At 43.6% G+C, this 16226-nt stretch overlaps 1 protein-coding gene across 4 annotated transcripts in view; it reads right to left on the reverse strand.

Annotated features, from left to right (window-relative positions):
• Positions 1–320: 320 nt before the first annotated feature.
• LOC147103139 (uncharacterized) overlaps positions 321–16226 on the reverse strand; it is a 106222-nt gene continuing 90316 nt past the window's right edge. For all 4 annotated transcript variants that reach the window (XM_085962474.1, XM_085962475.1, XM_085962476.1 and 1 more), the window contains exons 8-9: positions 13067–13165; positions 321–5752 (exon numbers count right to left, since the gene is read on the reverse strand). In XM_085962474.1, the coding sequence (XP_085818600.1) occupies positions 5492–5752; positions 13067–13165 (360 nt within the window). In that variant the 3' untranslated portion in view covers positions 321–5491. The remainder of the gene's footprint in view (positions 5753–13066; positions 13166–16226) is intronic.

Raw genomic sequence — 16226 nt, forward strand, 5'->3', positions numbered from 1 at the left:
GTGAAAACCTCCAATTTGTGCATAACCCAGCGTCAAATTTATTGAAATATTTTTGTTGGGCGCAAACAACTTTATCACATCTATTTCCTCAGTCACACCCATTACCCGGGGCCAAGTCCATTATGACCAATATGCTACCCAGACCAACTGAACCCCAGTGGACATGAACACACAAATTGCCCTATATGCACACCAAAATCAACAACAAGTATGATTATATATGACTCCCCAAAATAAAGGTATTTTTTTCTTTCTTTAAAAGACAAAATAATTTAAAAGTTCTGTAAAGTCAAGGCAGCAAAGTTAAACAGCACAGACCATTTGTATTTGAATTTAACTTTATTAAAGCTCATTTGATAAAACATAGATGCCACACAGAGTCGTACATCTGATAGTCATTATCTGAAACAAAAAGAATGACTTTATCCTAACAATAACACAGTTAAACAATTGCAGCCGCATTAAGTAAAACAATGTTCAACTGTGATTTCATTAGAAACTAATTAAAAAATATTCTATGGAAAATGAGAGTTAGCCAGTTCAATGTCGTATGGATATTGTGAATTTCTCTTCCTGTATTGACGTCAAAACTCAAAAATGACAGGAGGCCTTTTACCTGTTGTTGCTTTAAAAGACAGACCCAAGAAGTATTGAATATAGTTAAGTGCTGTGTTCACATAAATTCTGCATTCAAAATGTCATCAGCTTCCCTCCTTGATGATCTACCAGTCAAGTTGCACTGTTACAGCAACATGTACAGTAACATGATGTGAAACTGTATATTATTGGTCAACTATAGGCTGGGAATTACTACTGGTGATTTCAGCGTATGAACCCAGTGCATTTAATAGAGGCATGAACCTGTTTAATTTCATTTCTGTCCATAATCTCAAAAAAATTAACTAATAATCTACTAGTCAGAAAGAAAAATTATTTGTAGCCAAACTTGGTTATAACAGGCTAGGCTGGGTCTATATATTGCAATTAGTAATCGAATCCGGAACAAACTAGGGTTTTATTATTTCTTTGGATCTATAATTTTCAAATTGGAAGCTAGAATATAAGTGGTTTTCATTCTACAACACAATGGCTGTCATCACAAGAATCAATGGTAGGTTAACTAATTAATCAATGGTAAATCAAATTGAAATGTAATTAGATTTCCATTATCCACTCCCTCTTATTAAATGACCTCCGGTCCCCCACTGCCTGAAATTTAAAATTCTCATCCTCGTGTTTAAATCTTTTCCTGGCCTCACCTTTTCCTCCTATCACTGTAACCTTCTCCAGCCCTACAAACTCTGTGTTCCTCCAACTCTGGCCTCCTGTGCATTCCCCACTGCTTTCATCCCACCATTGGCGGCTGTGCCTTCAGTTGTCCAGGTCCTAAGCTTTGGAATCGCCTCCCTAATCCTCTCTGGCTCTCCACCTCCCTCTCCTTCTTTAAGACCCTCCTTAAAACTTGCTCTTTGAACTAAGATTTTAGTCAACCCTCCTTCTTTGGATCATCGTCGATTTTTGTCTGGTTATGCTTCTGTGGAACACCTTGTGTTTTTGTTATTGCTTCTTAAGTATGTTTTTCTTCTAATTGCATTCCCTGACAGTTCAGAGTGATCTGTTTTCTTAACTTCCGCCTCCCTTCTACCCCCAACCTGGGCAGGTCTTTTGTGAATTGATGCAAATTCCCAACCTTCTGGATCTGACACAAGTTATACCTTCCGAAGAACCTCTGACTTAATCCAGTCCCATTTATATATATATTGACCGTACAAATCTGACAGATATTTCACCAGTTAATGGAGAATGGAGATGATGGTAACTATAAGGCAGTAGTTGCAAGCAATTAAAAAGACAGGGAAATTTAGGAATCACCACAGTTAACTCCTTGGACTGTAAGTAAGGAGCAGTTCACTCCAATGTTTAGCTTTTTAAAAAGGCGAATTAGCTGGAAAATGATTGTAATAAAATAAAAGCTAACAGGGAGGTGTCTCAATGGGAATGATTTAGAATTTGGGCGATAGCGATATCGGATTGTTATACATTTCCCCGATTGAAATGAAAATCGGGAGGGATGTATAACGCGTGGTTGATTCAAATCGCCCGTTTTACACTATCGACCAAAGCCAAAGTTATTCCCAATGAGTCAGCATCTGTAATTAGTCATTTTAAAAGCTAATAATCATAAATCACAACTGAGGTTTCTGAAGCTCCTTACAATTGGTACTCCTCCATTTCATTTTCAGTATCTGTTTAAATTATGGTAAGCTTATTTTGATGTCTGTGGCTATTCAATCAAATGGAAAATAGCAAATTGTAATTTTAAAAAGTCAACCAATCTATTGGATATACCTACTCAATATAGATCAGAGGCCAGCTCTGAGACTCTAGGGCCAAGTGAAGAAAATCCTTCCACAGTGTGCCTGAAATCCCAAAACAAAATCCTTTCTAGTCATATTTCGTGTTGTAATTTTTTTTCCTATCGCTACTTTCTAAGGAGCTCACTTCCCATTGATGTGATCAGGGAGCAGTTTCTTACTGAATTGGAATACACCAGCACAACAAAGCCCCCAGCTACTAGTACCTGGTGCAAGGCTGATGTTTCTACTGTTGGTGCGGACTTGGTAAGATCAGAGTTACAAAGCCCCGAGTGAGGAGGCTTCATAAGAATGACCATTAAGGAAGAGAAGCATGAGAATGACACTTTTCAAGCAGAACACACTCCTATTTTCAAACGTTCTTATTTGGGGATGAGCCTCTCACAATGGAAACAGTAAAATGGTGAATGCTTGCAATGCTCACAGCGATATCTCCTGCTGTTTTCAGTTATTTCTCTATGAAAGGTGAAATTCCCCCTTTAACAAAAGCAGGAGAAAGTCTGCATTTCTTCTTAATTAGCAAAATCATGAAAGCATGCATCTTCTGAGAATGCAACATCGTTGTTTATGGAGAAAAGCAGGCTTTCTCTTGCTTTCATTAGAAGAGGAATATAATCCTTCTTATACTCTTTATTCATATTCCATACATTACTCTAAAGTTATACAAATATAATTCTGTTTTAATTTTATTACAGTCCAGTCAAACAAATATTTTATGGTTGAAGCAAACGTCACAAGACATGGGTTTAAACTGCATATTCACATATAAGCAGGGTGACCAGACCTTGCCAGAATCCGAATTCGCAGTGTGCTCTGCAATGACAGGGCTGGCAGTGGATACGACAGCAGCTACAACCGTTCAGAAATACATTCAACTTTGTTCATACAATTCTTAAAGGGCCTGCTCAGGAGTGAGTGTGCGCAGATTGAACGTGAAAGACAATGCCAGGTAGTTGAAATCACTTTTAGATAAGGACAGGAAACAAAAACGCTGCACTGACTAAATCATTCCATCTTGGATGTGGAGAGATGTTTGAACTGGGAAAAACATTCCTGAAGCAGGGGTGGGGTAGGAGTGGAATGTGGTCTTTCTTGCATTTACAGACAGATTTCTTTCCCTCAACATTTATGGAAAAACAGAAGGCTAAATAAAACTCTGAGGGCTTCCAATGCCAACATAACCACATGATAACATCTCTTCCATTCTCTGTGGAATTCACTTCCACTGTTAGTGGTTGAAGTAGAAACTCTATCAACATTGAAGATTGGATTGGAGAGGTAGGTGAAGACAAGAGGTTGAAAGGCTATGGGAACAGGGTGGGTAAATCTGATTAGGACTGTTTACTTATATGGAGGGTAAATATCAACATGGACTGGTTGGGCCGATGGCCTAGTTTCATGTTATGACTTCTATGTTTGTCTGTGTACATTTTCACTGCAAGACTTGACCCTCCCATTCCTTCTACTTTCCTTAATGGGAATATATGCCTTCATATTGCTTATTCTTTTTGTACTCACATGGTAGCTATTTGGATAAACCACATATGAGTATAAATATATGAAATTGATTCACATCTGTTGTGTTCAAACATGAATGTTATTCCTGTACACTTCTAATATTGCCTCCTTCAGGTGGAGAGAAACACAAAGTAATCAGTTTACCACCCTGCAGTTTGAAGTAGAGTGCCCTTTACCTATAACATACAGAAGAACGAGACAGAGCTCTCAAACTGATGGTGCTGAGTTTTACAAAGAAAATTATACCTCCTGTTTTTATTTTAAACCTCTAAGCCAACTAAAGAGGCTTTGTCTGTACATTGCTGACTGGAAAGTCCTATTCCATTATTACTTAGCCGCTGTGCATCAACTGAAATGAACTGTATCTGCCTTTGGTTCAGCACTATCTGCAGCATAAAAGTGATATTAGAGCAGAGAACATCAGCTGTTAGATGCTGGTCCTTCACATAGCAAAACTGGGACCCTCAGAGGACAATACTTTGTACTCTTTGAGATAGCACGCATATTCCACTTTCACACTTCCTTCCCCACCTCCCGTATTTTAATAATGAAGTGTAAGACCCAACAGACGTTTTTTTCTGCCATAGGAGCAACATTTTTTAAATCAAAAAAATTGTTGTTATTTACAATAACCCAAAAAGATTTCAACTCTGCGAACTCACAGCGCTGAACAGACCCTTTAACTAAATGTATCACTTTACATTACAATGATTTATGTCTATTTAGAACTGTTATGTACACTGCATAAGCCTTTTCTGTATAGTTCTTCAAGCATTCTATAATGCAGGGCTGTGGAGATGCAAATTTGAGAAAAAGGGAATAAGTTTCATATCACACCATCCGCAGTCTACACTTGAGGTTTCAAACTATTGATATCCACTTCGATGTTAAATATCAATGAACAAACACTGCTTTCTCTACTAGATTTGGCCTATGTTTGATTGTATCCATTTCAGATTGGCAAGAAGACAGTGTCCATTTTCTCACTCATTTTGTATCACAAGTTGAGAGGACCAAAATGTTACTCTTTGTTAGAACAGACTTAAACATTGGAGAAAATGGCTTAATTTTTCCACACTGTTAGAATGTATGTGGTGGTTATTTTCAATATACTTTGTTAAAGACACTACATAAATTGAAGATATATATACACGCCCAAAATGGTTTGTGACGATACCATTTATTGTTGCAAAATTCCATTGGAGACCTCAGGAGTGTTTGCAGTAGTAAGACATTCGTGGGACTTTTAAAATTCGGATTCTTCAGCTACAGAGAAACGTTTTTCTGCCTGTTCTCTTCTCAGACTTTGTATTTGAAACCCTTGATCTTATTGGTGATGATGCTCATAGACAGAGAGAGCTATTACCCCCATCTCAGAATTGTTACAGGGTCCCCTTAGGCCATCTCCTATTCTGAGACCCAATTGGTAGATGAAGAAAACAATTGCTTTAGCTATATTAAGGGTGATTATTCTCTTGGAAAAACTGCTCAGATTGAATACTGACATAAAAAGGCTTATGCAGTTTTATGCTGATGTCTGAATAAAAATTGACATAATTGAACATTCAAAGTCCGGTGTGAATTCTTGGCTCCCGCATTTAAAAACTAAAGGGTGCAAAGTGATTAGTCAAGACAAACATAGCAATCGTATACACCATCAGCTTCATGGACTGTGTCATACTTGCGGATCCAATTAAGTTTTCATCTCCATCTAATTTCAGACAGGACTCCGTGGTGGCCTGGCAACACTCCTGAATACATGTTGTCGAACTGCTACTGGATGAACAGCCAGAGGACACAGTGTTGCAACTGTTGTCACAGCTACTTGTCCATGTAGTGGATCCTGTATTCTTTTCCAGCTGGGCAAAAGAAGCAGAAACAACCAAGGATGGATGTCAGCATGGAGTGTAGCCATTCAAAACAGGACGACCGTTCTTTAACTTAACCGACAGAAGATTCATTTAACGCTTTGAATGCAAAGTTCAAAATATTTGCTCATTCTTTATCAGATATTGGCCTCGAAATTCGATAAGGCCCGATAACGGGCGGTGGCACTGTGGGGCAAGATTTGCTCGCACCCGTTTAGAAAGCGCAGGCAGCATGTTATTTTGGTGCTGCCTGCTGATTGGAATGATTTTAGTGCACAGCCCAGCAACGAACGTGCTGCCTCCGGCTGTGCGTTCAGTAGCAGGGTCAATGCCACGTCACTGTAGCATTGCTGGAGTGAGCCTGCATGCTCTTAAAGCAGGGCTGTCATTTTTGAAAGCAATCTTGAACCCTTAAAGCTCAACTGCCTTCTAAAAAAAAAGTAAAATCATTCCAAACTAGGCAGTCTCCAGCTCTTAAAACTGAACTGCCTTCTATTTGTAAAAAATGGTAAAAATGCTTCAGCACCAACACAAATGGCTCAACAGGCCAGGGAAAGGGCACCCAGGGTCTCAAAAGCAGGACTCGAGCTTTGTTCAGTGGTTCAACACTGGAAGTGAGGTCCTCTACCCACAGGGGGCCCGGAGGCCCTACAGAAAGAAGGATGTGGGACCAGATCGCCGAGGCGGTCACTGCCAGCAATATCGCCCCCAGCACCTGGCTCCACTGCCCAAAGAAGTGTCATGACCTCAGACGAGTGGTCAAGGCCAGTGAATGCATCTTTAAAAGCCATCTCCTACTAACTGCACCACTAGCCTCACACACTGCTCAATGCATGACCACCTCCCGCCCCCATCACTCACCTACCAACAATCTCTACCAAACATAAGGCACACCTTATATTCCTAGCTTCACCTCACCCACTTGGAGGAGACGGTGCTGGCCATTCTTGGCAGGGGCATGGCTGCGCCCTTGGCCAGCGATGGGGCTGAATGGATACATATGTTATCCTCCTTTTCACATCCCACTTCCCCCTCATCCCACTTTAGCTTCTGATGTACAAGCTGCACCTGGAGTAAGCATGCACCTCTTGCTTTCCCACCCTCCCCTTTGCACAACCCTGCCTTTCTCATTAAACACCCAAGAAATACAGTCTGCTCAGCCAGTGGTTGACTAAAAGAGGGAGTGGCGAGTGAAGAAGAAGAAGAAGAAGAAGAAGAAACACCATCACTCAATTTCACACTCCCAGGCACCAGCTCCTCAAGGTCATCCTGCAAGGCCATCTGCAGTCTCCCCCACTGAAAGTCAGCAGCCTTCCACCAGCCATGCTGCAGCCACTGGGGTAGCACTGTGTGACATCAGTAGGATAGGCAAAGGCACACAAAATTCAAGGGTGATTTGTTGATTTTTTTGATGTAATATTGGATGCATATATGGATAAAGTTGGATTGGAAAGTTTGCTTTTATTTCAGCATTGTGGCCAAGAGGATGCCATGATGGTCAGTAACAGTGGGAAGGTAAGGTGTGGGACAAATGTTGAAAGGGGAGTTGGGGTTGTGATCACTGGTACTGCAGGCAGATATCCTGGCCAGAAAGGGGCTGTCTGGGTTGCCTCCTTCCTTCCGCTTTCTCCTCTTCTGCTTTTCTCTCTTCTACTGCTTCCTCTCTGCTTTCTCCTCTTCTGCTTCTTCCTCTTCTGCTTCCTATTCCTCCCTCTCCATTCCCTCTTTTGGTCAACTATTGGCTGAGCATGTGATGTTGCAGCCCAAGGAGGATTGTAACTAGAGCCCCCAGGACTGTGAGCAAGTGATCTTCTCAGATGCCTTCCTTTAACATCCAAAGCATTGCAAGCATCCAGCAGCACTCCCTGCACACTTTAACACATTTTTTAATGTATTGCACCAAGCCACTACTCCAATAAAAATATCAAAGAAACACTCCAAAAGCTGAAATTGAAACTTACCTGAAAGATGTGTATGTCCCTTTAAGAAGTGCTGACAGCATTTCTATACAACTGCTGCACGCACGTTCTTCCGTGCATGGTTCGGAGAGGGCGATATGGAATGTGGCAATGTCCAAAATCGCAGTCGTGTGGCAATTCAGGCATTGCACGGCGATTGACTTCATGATTTGCACATTTACATGGGAGAGGCGAATGCAGACAACAGCAGCACTGCCTACCTCTCCAAAATGGTGGGCGGCATGTCCTGTGCAGGAAGCAGGTGGAAGCGAGGCGGCCGCCATTTTTTAAAAAATGGCCTTAACGGCCAACGCTACAACATCGAATTTCGCGGCCAATACCTATAAAATTACTTCCTATAAATTTCTAATGCTGCAACTCATAAAGTAGAATTGGATGATGGGCTGGTCACCACAACAACTTGCATTTATGTAGCATCTTTAATGTAGTGAAATGTCCCAAGGTGCTTCACAGGAGCGTGATCAGACAAAAGTTGACACCGATCCAAAGAAGGTGACATTAGGACAGGTGACCAAAAACTTAGTCGATGAGATAGGTTTTAAGGAGTCATATTGGTACATTAAAGTACTGTACTACAGAGAGGTAGGGCATTCATTTTTTGCTCCAACAATTTTTCCAAGGGAAGAGCTCCATATCTCACTTTAGTTATTGGGGGAGACATAGGGTTGTCACCTTGTTTGGACATATTCCTCGAGGCTTCATCACATGACCTCCTACCTCCAGCCGCCCCACCCCACACTCTCGCCATTGGTCGCCCGACATGTCCATTCTCATGGGCATCACCGTCCTACGCCAAACGCAATGTGAATAGACTCTTCAATGCACAACTAGATGATCCTTGAATGTCAATCAAACATCCTTTTCCCCATGCCCAACATTTTTATAACTAGTAAACCAAATTGTTCGGAGATCACAATTTTTTTTTATTGCCCCCTATGATTTTACTCTTGGGTTGCTCGCAGCAGTGCCCTGGAGGTTATTCTTTCACTCCTGGAGACTCCAGGGCAATCCTGGATGGTTGGCAACCCTAGGGAGACAGCAAGCAGATTGTGGGGGGGGGGGGGAGCTAATGGTACAATGATTAGCATTTAACTGGTCCCCTCACATGGTGGATGATATAGTGGCCTTGGAAAAGGTCTACGAGAATGATTCATAGCTTAAAGAACTGTAGCTACTTGGATAGGCTTAAGGAGCTGGGCCTATTTACTTTAGAGCAGCGTAGATTTAGAGGCGGCCTGATAGAGGTTTATAAAATAATGAGAGGGCTGGATTGCGTGCCTGTTGATAGATTATTCCAGTTTGACAGATTGGGGAAGATCAGGGACATGCGTTTAAACTATGCAAAAGTAGGAATAGACTGGATGTTGGGCAGTTTTTCTTATCCCAGGGAGTAGTGAGCCCCTGGAACGTATTACTGGCTGGTGTGGTAGGTGCTGACTCTCTGCGTGCCTTCAAGAGGGGATGGTAGGAGTGTCTAGTCATGATGCTCCAGGCATCGCAGCGTTCTTCTCAGTTTAAATGAATAGCCAGAAAGGAAGAGGCAATCAACACCTGAGGGCCCACTATATACAGGAAACTCTCTTTTAACCAGCAAAATTCAGGAGTAGGTTCAGGTAAGTTTTACTTCATATTAGTGGCAGTTCCTGGATCTGTGGCTGTGTAACTGGGGTTCGTGCACTTGTTGCTAAGCAACAGGGACGCTTGGTCTGTGGCCGGAGTTCCTGCACATGTTGCTAAGCAACAGGGAAGCCTGGATTTGTTGCTGTGTACGGAGCTCTCGTACCTTTTAACTATACCTCTCTGTAATCCGGACTTTTTGATAAACTGGCACCACGCCGGTCCCGTCGGTGCCGGATAATAAAGAGTTTCCTGTACAACTATTAGCAATTTTGAATTATACAGCAGCATTTCAACCCCTTTCAACAACCGCTTAGAGATTCCCACATTCTAATTTGTCACTAATGGTGCTCACTTTTCAATTGAAAAATCAGTTTGGTCACATGGGGTGCCTATAACTTTTCAAATCACACATCAAACTATTCCCGATCAGTGAAACCTTTCCAAACCCTCACATCCAAAACATGAAGTCACAAAAGCTGTCCATATCAAAAACCTTAGATATTTAACTCAGATTTCATGTTGAAAGTATGATTATTTCAAAGTCTTCTTCCACTCCATTTATTTCCAAGGCTTCATGCTAAATTTAGTTCCTCACCTCTCTTTAGGTAGCTATAAAGCACACCATTTCCTAGCCAACAAATCTGACCTTCGCCCAAGCCTTTCCCAATGTTGCTCCTGAGATGGATGCAAGGTGATGCACAGGATTGGTGTGGGCTAATTCTTCCTCTATCCCAATCTGGGGGTAGCTCACCTCCACTGTGAAGTTGTGACAGTGTGATCAGCAATTCTTTATGTGGAGATGAAACATTCATCATTCATCATCACCATGAACCATCATTCTATTATTCTTGGCAGAGTAAGGACTTCTTCTGTTTGACAACCAAAAAGGAAATGAATGCTGGGTCATAAGAACATAAGAATTAGGAGCAGGAGTAGGTCATACGGTCCTTTGAGCCTACTCCGCCATTCAATAAGACCATGGCTGACCTTTGACCACAACTCCACTTTCCCACCTGATCCCCGTATCCCTTGATTCCCCTGGAGTCCAAAAATCTATCTATCTCAGCCTTGAATATACTCAATGAATCAATTGAAATTTCCAAGACTGAGATCAACAGGATTTTATTAGGCAAGGGTATCAAGGGAATATGAATCAAAAGCAGGAAGTGGATTTGAGGTATAGATCAGTCATGATCCAATTAAATGGTGGAATAGGCTCGAGGGGCTGAATGGTCCAATCCTGTTCTAAAGGCCACAATTTTGCTGACCGAGGTGGGTCCAGTGTGGCCGGAGTTGGTGGTCGGGTGCGAGCCCACTGCTGGCTCCAGCCCACTCTGTGGAGTGATCTTATGTTGATTGTTAAGCCCACCCAGCGTGCTTCCCGGCCAATTGAAGGAAGCGGGTCTGATGATGTCATTTGATGATGTGTCATCAGCCAGTTTCCTTAAAGGAACCATGTGCAAATTGATTTTGACAGTTGTGCTGTCAGTGTTCTACAGCATTGAGGTGCTGCAAACACTGACAAGCACTGCACAGGAGTGCAGGGTTGCACCCAGACTCTCGCATGACTCGAGTCACAGTACACAGGGAGGTTCTCTTCCCTTCCCATGGAACAGACCTCCCCAGGAGATCAACACAGTCTGGTTGCACATTGCACAGGAGGACACAAGCAGGGATGTTGTCAGGAGGACCAGACTGCAGTGGCGCAAACCTTTCAATGATCTCAGCAAATCATCAAATGTTACTTCAAAGCCACACTCAACCTCATCCTCCTGTGCCACTCATCACATCCACATCACTCTGCCTTCCCTACCCTACTCCTGCACATCCTTACTCACACCAACTTACCTTGCACCTCCACCCATCCCTCTCTATCTACATTATCACTTCTCATCTCACTAGCCACCCCTCACATTCACCATCATCCTAGTTCAATCATACCAACTAACAACACACAAGGGTAGGCACTTGGGTGGTTTAGCCAATGTTCATGTCCATTCATGTGCTGTCAAACATTGAAATCTTTATTTTCAACACTTTGTGTTCTTGGACAGATCTGTGTGCACCTTTGGAAGTGTCGTAGTGAGCTGCAGTGAATGGTGAGACATAATGGAATCCCCTGCAATGGTGATGAGTGTGAAAGAAATGGCTTGGTCATTGTAGGGATGCTTTATGGTGTTGGTGTGGGGTGGTGCCAACCTGGCACATCATGTGGCAGCCAGGGTGTACAGCGTCAAGTGAAGTAAATCTGGCCATCGTGAAGCCATCCCTGGCATCCCGGGCAGCAATGTGGTCGGGTACTGATGCCTTGGGTCCTGTGCAACATCAGTTGATTGCGGAGAAGGTTGGTGTTGTTGGTGCTGCTGGTTTGCCTGGTGCTGCTGGCGTGCCTGGTGCTGCTGGTGTTGGGGCTGATCTGAGGATTCTGAGGACCAAGGTGAGAGAGTTTCACGGGCACCGATGCTGATGTAATAGATGGCTGGTGAAGTTGAGATGACAGAAGCAAATCTGCCAATGAGGTGGCACTGGATAGAGAGTTGGCTCCAAACACTTGCAAGCTGCATAAAGCTCAATCTGTCTTCCAAATGCAGTAAACAGCAGTTTCTGAGCTTGGAAAGTGAACAGCTGTGAGATGGGAGCTTTTATACCACTTTTGCAGCTGACAATTAATCAGATAATTCAATGCTGAATCCACTCACGACCTGTGGAGTGGACGTGATCCCCGAGTAGCGTATAACCCATGGGGGAACTCGTAAAATTGAAAGGTAAGCTTAAAATAGTATTTGTGCCTCTTAACAATATCTTAATGATCTTAATTGCCTCTCTGGCCGCTTGGTGTCAGGCCTGTTCAATGCTGACAGACCCGACATCTGGGAGACTAGCGTGGAGATGGGTTGACAGCGGGTTCCCTACCCGCTGCCAAAGAAAAGATTTTTCCCCACGACCCGCCACTGATCGTGCCTGCTGACCCCCCGAAAAATTCCCCCCTATATTCCTGACATGGCATCCAGTAGAAAACGTAGCTGATTGACGGCTTTATGTATACATACAAATGTGCTTCTGCTTGTAAAGTTTTACAATTCTGAAAATCTCCATTTCAACAGATAAGATCGCTCCCTATTTTGAAGTGAATATAACCAAATAATAAGGGTCGTGGAGTTGTATACTGAGGACATAGCACATCAAGTGGCAGGGCAATCCAGCAGACATAAGATTTGATTAAGCTCCACATCCATGGTTTACAAAGATTAAGGCTCATGGAATGAATGAAAAATTAGTTAATGGGATTGAAAATTAACTTGGTAATAGGAAACAAAGTTCTGGCTGGGAGCCAATGACTAGTGGGGTTAATCCTCAATCCCATTTCTAACCAGATATTCATCCAAATCTGCTTAAAGTGTTAACACAGGATAAATACAAATAGAGTTGATTTAAGACTGCATGCAGTATGCTAGTCCTGGGAGATCTGTCTATGGGAAGGTCTTGCTTTTTATGTACATTGGGGTCTCACGTTTGGGCCTCTCACTTTCTGTGTGTATGGGAGCTCCCATGCCCACTATTGTCATTCAGGATTAAGCTGTTTAAATCGGTTAATGTCTCCACTAAAAGAGTGGATAGAGGAATGCCATCCAAACATGTAAAGTATTTGCTCACTGATGTCACCAATTTTATTATAATATGAATAAATCTATTAGATAGAGCTCACCTTGCAGTAGTCCTGGCCGACAGGACAGTACATGTCTCCCGCATTTTGGTTTTTGTAGCAGTCATGTCCAGCACAGCTGATCACAGCGCACTTGTTTCCCTGCAGATTTTTAAAAAAAAGATCTCAGCTTGGCTCAATTATTTGCAGGACATTTTCATGAGCAGTTGTGAATATTTTCGACCCGCACTAAAGCAAAAAGCTTGTGTCAGAAAACACTTTTGCGGTTTTATTTTATGGCCTTTTAAATATATAAACAAATATGTAACACAGCTTTCTCATTTGCCAGGCCTGTTTCTGAACTAATTATGTAATAAAAGTGTCATCTGTAAATTTTCTATAGGTTTGTTTTTATTAATCTAATTATCCGGCTTTCTTTCACCAAAGTGTGTTGGGGTAAATGGCTCCACAGTCATTGGGAGCCCACTTGTACTGCACTGAGACTCTGCACTCCACCGAGGTTTTGTGTTCTGCTGCGTTTCTGGGGTAGAAGTTGCTGCAAGTGTGCGCAGAATGGGCGACATGCTCGGAGTGGCACCTGATCACGTGGATGCAAAGAAGGCCCCAATTTCATGCCCCTCATTAATTTAAATAAAGCAGATGGGCTGCCTGTGTTACTGACGCCCTTCATTGGCAGCTGGCCTAATCGGGGGCATCAATCCTGCATGTGCTGACGCCAATTAAAGGCAGCCTGTGCCTCTTAAAGGGGAGGGGCACTTTGGCTGCAGGCAACAGTGCACTGCACACTTCACTCCACCTCCTTCTGCTCCTACTGCGGCACTCTGCACCTGCTACTCTCCTCAATATTACTTCCTTCACCTCCTCGCACCTCTGCCATCTTTCACACGCCAGCAACACTATTCTACCCTCACTGGCACGTCCTCAAAAACCTCTCGTTACTCTAACGCTGACACACTTTCCTGCTTTGTTACAGGCCAAGCTCGCACACAACAGCCGGGAGCAGGCAGCCACAGCAGGAGGGCCGCCAGTCATCCGTGTGCTGTCCCCACTTGAAGAGCGAATGAGGGACATTGCGGGCAGGGAGCGTGTCAGCGGCGTGATGTCTGGCGAGGCTGGAGGAGAAGTCCTGCAGGGTTTAAACCATCTTTCCCTCATTTCCTTCTCACTTAAATGCCATCCATACACATGGCAAATTGCTGCTGCTTTCAAAAGCCAACCAATCTGACTATGCTTAGCCATGTCACTAAATGTTAACTCTTGTCCCTTTTTTTCCCCCAATTCTGCTCCAGAAGCTCCACTCAACACTCAGGAAACAGCAGAAGAAGACAAAGACAAATAGGGCAACACTGCACAACAGGAGCCTCCATTCAACCTTATGCTTGCGGACATGAAATAGGAGCAGGAGTAAACCATTCAGCTCTTCGAGCCTGCTCCGCCATTCAATGAGATCATGGCTGATCTTCTACCTCAACTTCACCTTCTCACCTATTCCCTATATCCCTTGATTCACTTAGCATCAGAAAATCTATCGATCTCTGTCTTGAATATATTCAGCTCAGAGCTCAGAGTCTGGCACCGCACATAGTTGAGAGGGTCGGCTAGAGGGGACTGCATGTGGAGATGCACTCATCACGAGTGCACAGGAGCAAGAGCAGGGAGATAGGATGGCCTAAGAAGTAGCTCGTTGGAAGGAGCTGAAGACATTGTGGTTCCACCATAAGAACGTAAGAAATAGGAGCAGGAGTAGGCCATTTGTCCCGTCGAGCCTGCTCTGCCATTCAACAAGATCATGGCTGGTCTTCTACCTCAAATCCACCTTCCCACACTATCCCCATATCCCTTAATTCCCTTCATTCCCAAAAATTTATCAACATTTGTCTTGAATATACTTAGTGACTGAGCATCCACAGCTCTCTGGGGTAGAAAATGCCAAAGATTCACAAACCTTCTCAGTTCTAAATGGCTGACCCCTTATTCTGAGACTGTGACCCCGTGTTCTAGACTCCCCAGCCAGGGGAAACAGTTTCTCAGTGTTAACTCTGTCAAGCCCCTTAAGAATTTTATATGTTCAATTAGATCACCTCTCATTCTTCTAAACTCTAGGGAATATAGGCCTAGTCTACTCAATCTCTCCTCATAGCGCAACCCCTCATCCCAGGAATCATTCTAGTGAACCTTCATTGAACTCCATCTAAGGCAAGTATGTCTTTCCTTAGGTAAGGAGACCAGAACTGTACATAATATTCCAGGTGTGGCCTCACCAATGCCCTGTATAATTGTAGTAAGACTTCTTTACTCTTATACTCTAATCCCTTTGTAACAAAAGCTAAGATACCATTTGCGCACCAGACATAAGAAGACTGGATGGCAATCCACAGAGACCTTCTAAGTGCACTGGGCTGCTTGTCTGCGAGCCTGTGCACAAGGTCGGAGAGCAGAGAGGAGTCCAGATCCAACTTGTGTGCATCAAGACCATGCAGTTAAACATGGGCAAGTGGTTAGCTCTATAAGCACTGCGGGGGGACCCACAGCAATCCAACCTCTGGTAACCGCTTTGATGGAAGCTCAGACTGCTGCCATTTCATTTCCAGCAGTCTGAGCTTCCACCAGAGGGTGTATCACTGTGGCTCCTCCTGCAGTGCATATACAGCATCTCCTCTGGCTTCCAAAGCCTGAAGGAGAGCATGGGTAGAGGCTTCCTGAGCCTCCCAGCACAGCCGTACTCTGTACTCATGCAGAGCAATGGGAGTGCTGAGGCTCAGCCCCCTGAGAGTGGGATTGGCATCTCAAGCAGACAGCCCGCCTGCTCCCCCGCCATCCTTTCAACCAGTGTCCTTGCTGGTGCCAGCCAGCCAGTTGGGCCAGATCGGCCCCAGGCCAAAGTTGAGTCCCAGCCCTCTGCAGCTGGGTCGTCCCACCACGGCCATCTCAAGTGTCCTCAACGGATGTTCAGCAGCCTTCCACCTCACAAGCTGTAGCCAGTGAGGAACCACCTCGTAGGAGCACTAGTATATGTAAAAGAACACACAAGACAGGCACTAGAGCTTTACAGTAGGGTGATTTGTAGATATGTAGCAGTCATGAAACTATTTGTCACATCAAGAATGGAGTCTGTTGGAAGTTAAAATGATTTGTTTTGGTATAGCTGTTCATCTTCATAATTTTAATACTGTAACAGGAACGCCCCCATGAAGGCGCACTG

Source organism: Somniosus microcephalus, chromosome 20 (genome assembly GCF_052327205.1).
Source record: "Somniosus microcephalus isolate GS21.2 chromosome 20, FLI_Smic_1.0, whole genome shotgun sequence".
Classification (NCBI taxonomy): Eukaryota; Metazoa; Chordata; class Chondrichthyes; order Squaliformes; family Somniosidae; genus Somniosus; species Somniosus microcephalus.